Here is a 6000-nt window from a genome sequence, read left to right as displayed (position 1 = left end):
GATGACAATTTAGTAAGGTGATCAAAGTAACAGAAGTGGTCACTGTGCCATTTTCAATATCATTTACTAAAATCTATGCAAACATTATACTTTTTATTTATTTTTACTGTTTTTTGACACCACTATCCCACATACCATGAGTTATAAATATAATGTCATACTGTGAATCTGCTGGGCCTGCAGAAAAAAAGAAAATATAATTTGTGTAGGTCACTCATTGAATTTTGACTTACACTAGGGTTTAAATGTAGGTAGCAAAAAAGTTTAAAATTGGCTTAGAACTGGGATGAAAAAAAGGCTTATGATTCCAATAAAGCATACAGTTGTAAGACACTTTCCAATTTACTTACATGTTACATACATTATCAAATTTTGCACAGTGTTTTTATATTCACACTTTCTGGGGGAAAAGATGCAACTGAGCATGTGCACAAGCTCACAGGGTATACATATGCTAGTTTGTGATTGGCTGATATCAGACACATGATACAAGGGGCTGGAAAATGAGAAAAAAAAATTTGTCAGGAAAAAAAATCTACTGCTTATTTGAAATTCAGAGTAAGTGCTATTGTACTTGTTAATTATGTAATTCTACTGCATTTGGTGGTCCTGTAAAGGGACAGTCAACACAATATTTGTTATTGTTTAAAAAGATAGAGTATGCCTTTAATAGCCATTCCCCAGCTTTGCACAACCAACATTGTTATATTAATATACTTTATAACCTTTAAATTTCTGCCTTTTTTTCTAAGCCGCTAAAGACAGCCTCTTATCACATGCTTTTTTATTTGATTTTCACAACAGGGGAGTGCTAGTTCATGTGAGTCATATAAATAACACTGTGCTCATAGGGTTGCCAGGTGTCCAGTATTAGACCGGACTGTCCGGTGTTTCAGGCTACTGCCCGGTAAATGTATTTAAAAAAACCCAGACATAGCCTTAGGTAGTTTGCTTTATAATTCTTGTAATTTTCTTTTACTTTGATGCTTCCGACCGCTGAGTCCAAGCCGCATCAGGGCCAACCTACCTACCTAGCACCAATTATTACCCAAGCCCCACCCTGGCAGCCGCCTGCAGCCCGTGTCCACTCAGGCTCCGCTCAGCTGATCCTGATGTGTGGACAATGCGGCCCCGCTGCCGTGCGTGCTGCCAAGCTGCCTGCTGTGTGTGTGAGACTGTCGGACGTCACGTGATCAAGCGCGTGACGTCACGACAAGAAGACCCGCTCTGTAATTCTATGCTGCAGCGACCGCTGCTCTGACAGTTCAGCAAGTGTTCTCCACAAGACGTGTCAGTCCCACACTCAAGAGCACGGTGGGGACATAATAATATTTAAATATCTTATGATCTTTTTTCTCTCTGCAGTCTTTGAAAATGTAATTATCCTTTAAACAGATAAAAAATAACCTGCAAAACATTATCAGAAATTTGGTCCAGAAATAAAAAATATTCATAGACACTGTATATAACCCTCCTCTGACTTCACCTATTAATATCTCTCCCCTACAGCCCAATTTATATCGCTCCCTGTGCTAAATCGTTGCTTCAGTCTATCCTTTCCTTTTTATTTAAATATTGCTTATTACAACTTCGCCAAACACCCCCCCCATTTGCCATTTAACCCCCTCCTCACCCCATACCATGTACCATTAAACTTATACCATTTCCACCCCCCCCCCCCCCGATTGTCTGTTCACTGTCCAGTATTTTTTTGACGGACAGCTAGCAACCCTATGTGCTCAAGCCTGTGGGCTGTGCACAACACAGCACTAATTGGCTTCAATGCAAGTGAGTAGATAAAAAATAAAGTCATGTGATCAGGGGGATGTCAGAAGATGCAAGATAATCACAGAGTTAAAACGTATATTAAAGGGACATTAAACACTTTGAGATGGTAATATAGAATGATAATTCGTATATGTAAAAAAAAAAAAAACTCTGCACTATCCTTTTATTATTTATTGTATCCCTTTTCCTGTAATTCCATTCTGAAATTGTGAGCGTTTTAGTTTCTGTTAGAAATGGAAGTGCAGAACACATATTCCACACAGCCATTAGCTGCATGTTCTAGTGACCTATTAATAACTTTCCCTAATTGGCTACAGCAGAGAAGGTAACCTAAGTTACAACATGGCAGCTCCCATTGTTTTATAGACACTAAAACTCTACACTTATTTTGTCAATATTAATAACAGCTAATAAAACTTTAAAAAATGCATCTACATGTTATTAACAGACTAATCTTTTCTTTGAATGCCTCATTCTTTCTAGCATTTATTAAGTGTTTAATGTCCCTTTAACAGACATCCCAACCTGCAAAAACCCATTTCAGGGAGGTGGCTTCACCCACTACTGCGCTGCCAACCCCCCTCCCAGTTATATATTGGACACCTTAAAACCCTGAAAGAGATATGGACTTATTAAAGTACAGTAGCTTCCCACTAAAGGCACATTTTTTGAAAAAAAGTAGCTTTATTGCACAACCACATACAACAAACCTATTTTCCAGTGATCGTACGCTTGTTGAATGCTATTGCAGAATACAAAGTTTAATTACGTGCAGTAAATAAGGTAGTATTTGTTTTATTTTATTAAAATCAGTGGGGGCTTTTTGGTTACTGATGCATGCTTTGAGGGTTCTATAACGTCCCAGCAACTAAAGGAATTCCTTAAAGAAACACTTTTCCGGATTGGGCTACATTGGATCATGGTACTTGGAGTTTAAGGGAGATTGCAATCCATTGCTGGCATCAGGGAGCCGCTATTACAATCAGGGAGACTCCCTGAACTTCAGGGAGAGTTGGGATGTCTGCTTTAATATAAAACCATGTTTTCTGACTCTGAGAAAAACTTGGGAATGGGTAATACAGTGATTATCATTATCTATCTTTTTAAACAATACAAATGTTTGAGTTGAATGTTCCTTTACGCAGCAAAAGGGTTAAGTAACTAAAGTAATACATTTACTTTTGATCCAGGAATATCTCCACATTATCTAGTTCATGTTTAGTAACCGTTTTTGCTGAATTACACAACGTATACATTTAACGAGTTAAAATGTAGTTATAAATAGACTCCATGAATATTAATTTCACTATGCCCCTATTTTTATTGTAAACAAAAGCCCTTACGTAACCTACGCGCTTTGTTATTCTCCAATCTCCACAGCAGCCTCCCATAATGCTACTGGGCTGAAGCTTTTCTTTAACAAGAAAAACTTTATTAACAATATTTCACAAAACATTGACAGTCACGTAAGTACCCGTATGTCCGCCTTGTGTCAACGCGTACTGTCACTAACAACCTATTTGTAAGAACTTCCCTATTGCACGGACTCGGTATTCATTTTAACCCCGGGCGGGGCAGTTCATTTATTTTTGTCCTCTTGTGCCGTGACGTCACTTGGTGGGTGTAATCTGGCCTCGTGACGTCACGTACCCTGGTTCTCCACGTCGGAGAGTTCGGAGCCTGCTGGAGACGTCATCTGACCAGTAGGAAGGATGCAGCCACCCGGCCCTGCGTTGCTTAATAGTAACCCCAATCCGGGGGACTTCACCTTCGTGTCTTCAACAGAGGCGAACGGTAAGGTCTGGAGCTGAATGAGGAGCACCCTAGTAGCCGCTCACTGTTTTTGTTAACTCCTTGGCTGAGAAAGAATGCAGCAATCCATTAGGTTCGATACCATTGTGATAATCAATAGGTTAATTCTTACTAGCCTTAGTAGTGATGCACAAAGACAGCAATTAGTGAACTGTCACTGCCCTCTCTGCCAAGCAATGGGCTTGATTTCTGTAGATTGTAAGCTCTTTGGCAAAGACCCCCCCCCCCCCTCTTTATTATTTATCTGTATTTTTTATTAGCATGAATTTCTGGCATTCTGTACTTTCCTACTCCTGTAACCAGTACATTGTTGATGTTTTAAAAATACATTGTAACATGAATTTAGTTTTAGCTGTAAACAGTCTGTAATAACAACATTCTTCTTATTTTTATTGCTAAATTTACTGGACATAAACTGGAATGTAATCTAACTTAGTCACTGCAATTTTTTTTAAATAAAATATTTGCAAACATGGTTATTGTACATAAAAATTAAAAACAACATTGTTTTCCCTGGCAATGAACATGATTTCTGCATAAGATATGGGGTTGGAGATTTTGCTTGAAATAGTTTACCCATATGAAGCGATAGAGTTTATATGTCAGCAGGCTTTAGGTGTGTGGTAGATTATTCATGTTAATCAGGGTAGAGACAGAAATTAATGATCCCCAGGCAAAATTTAAGTCAAGTCTGTCAGCACTTTTACCCTATATACATATACTTACTCCCACATACTTATGTATATAACTTTTTCTAACAATAATATTGACTTGTGCTGTAGACTAGTAATCTTTTTTTTCTGACTGGTAATCTATGTTTATAGTCTTCCTACCATGTATATAGAGAAGCATGGTTTAATTTGTTTGCTTCATATATAAAATTAAAATTTGGTGCACACCCCTAACCATACAATATTTAATTTGTCTTATTCTATGTTAAGCTTTTTTTTTTACCTTGTTCTCTAGACTTAAAGGGCCACTAAACCCAAAATCTTTCTTTCATGATTCAGATAGAGAATACAAATTTAAACAACATTACAATTTACTTCTATTATTTATTTTGCTTCATTTTTTAGATATCCTTTGTTGAAGATAAAGCAATGCACATGGGTGAGCCAATCACACAAGGCTTCTATGTGCAGCAACCAATCAGCAGCTACTGAGCATATCTAGATATGCTTTTCAGCAAAGAATATCAAGACAATAAAACAAATTAGATAATAGAAGTAAATTAGAAAGATGTTTAAAATTGCATTCTCTTTCTAAATCATGAAAGAAAAAATGTGGATTTAATGTCCCTTTAATTTAATTTAAACAATTTCAATAACCCTCCAGCTACAAAAGTTGGCCAATATATTATATGCTTGCCTTGTGTTTTATTTATACAGTATGTGTGTGTGTGTGTATGTATGTATGTATATATATATATGTGTTAATATATAATATATGCATACAAATAGGGCTGTAATAGCTGCGGTCCAATAACTGCAAAACCTACATTTATGTAATAATATCTGTTACTAAATATTAATGTAAATGCTATGTATCAATATTATTAAAAAAGCTGTGAAATGTATCTGTACCATAGGACTAAGCTGCTATCATGGTAAGCTCAGTGGGGAATTGGGGACATTTTAAACTACATTTATATAATGGCCTTAGCATATAAAAATATTGATAGTAAAATAATATTGTACAACTTAGTGGATAATTAAGAATTCTAAATTAAAACATTTATTGTATATATTTGTAAATACAATAACTATAATGGGACATTTAGGTTCGCTACTGTGTATTTTTTGTAAAGGGGGAAAAAAGCAAACAATAAAGTGTTGTGTTTTTTTGTAAATTGATAGTGAAGCATTTACAGATAATTCAGTTCCATGGCTTGTTTACATCATCAAAAATATGTTGATTTAAAAATACTTTTTTTTTTCTGTTTCTTTTTTTTTCTTTTTTTTTTTTTTTTTTGCTACACACACCTATGTAGCAGGGATTTTCCAGTGGGTAATCTGGGTGTTTAACTTTGCAGTTTATTGTAGATTTATGTGAGTTGCACTGCTATTTGTATAGGTGTGCATTTTTTCTTCCTTAAATATAGCAACACTTTGGGTGCATTTTTTTAACTTTATCTGGGCAGGTAACATCATATTATAGCTAAATTCTGCTTTTCCTGACATCAAACAAGACAGTCTGATTCAGACAAGAGAAAACACCTATACATTTAAACCAATAATAACAAGATTTTGGTTTCCTGTTATCAATTACTAGCGTTGTCATTGCCATAATAAACAAATACTTAACAAGACAATGCAATAGCACTTGAACTTCAAATGAGTAGTAGATTTTTTTTTTCTGACAAATTTATTATGTATAGTTCCACTCCTCCTGTATCATGTG

At 35.8% G+C, this 6000-nt stretch overlaps 1 protein-coding gene across 1 annotated transcript in view; it reads left to right on the top strand.

Moving 5' to 3' along the window:
* Positions 1–3259: 3259 nt before the first annotated feature.
* Positions 3260–6000, top strand: part of YIPF4 (Yip1 domain family member 4) — a 66439-nt gene continuing 63698 nt past the window's right edge. The window contains exon 1 of the mRNA XM_053711844.1: positions 3260–3582. Coding sequence (XP_053567819.1) covers positions 3501–3582 — 82 coding nt within the window. The 5' untranslated portion in view covers positions 3260–3500. The remainder of the gene's footprint in view (positions 3583–6000) is intronic.

The sequence above is a fragment of the Bombina bombina genome, chromosome 4 (assembly GCF_027579735.1).
Source record: "Bombina bombina isolate aBomBom1 chromosome 4, aBomBom1.pri, whole genome shotgun sequence".
Classification (NCBI taxonomy): Eukaryota; Metazoa; Chordata; class Amphibia; order Anura; family Bombinatoridae; genus Bombina; species Bombina bombina.
Note: the sequence above shows the minus strand (reverse complement) of the source record. Positions and strands in the feature narration are given on the sequence as shown.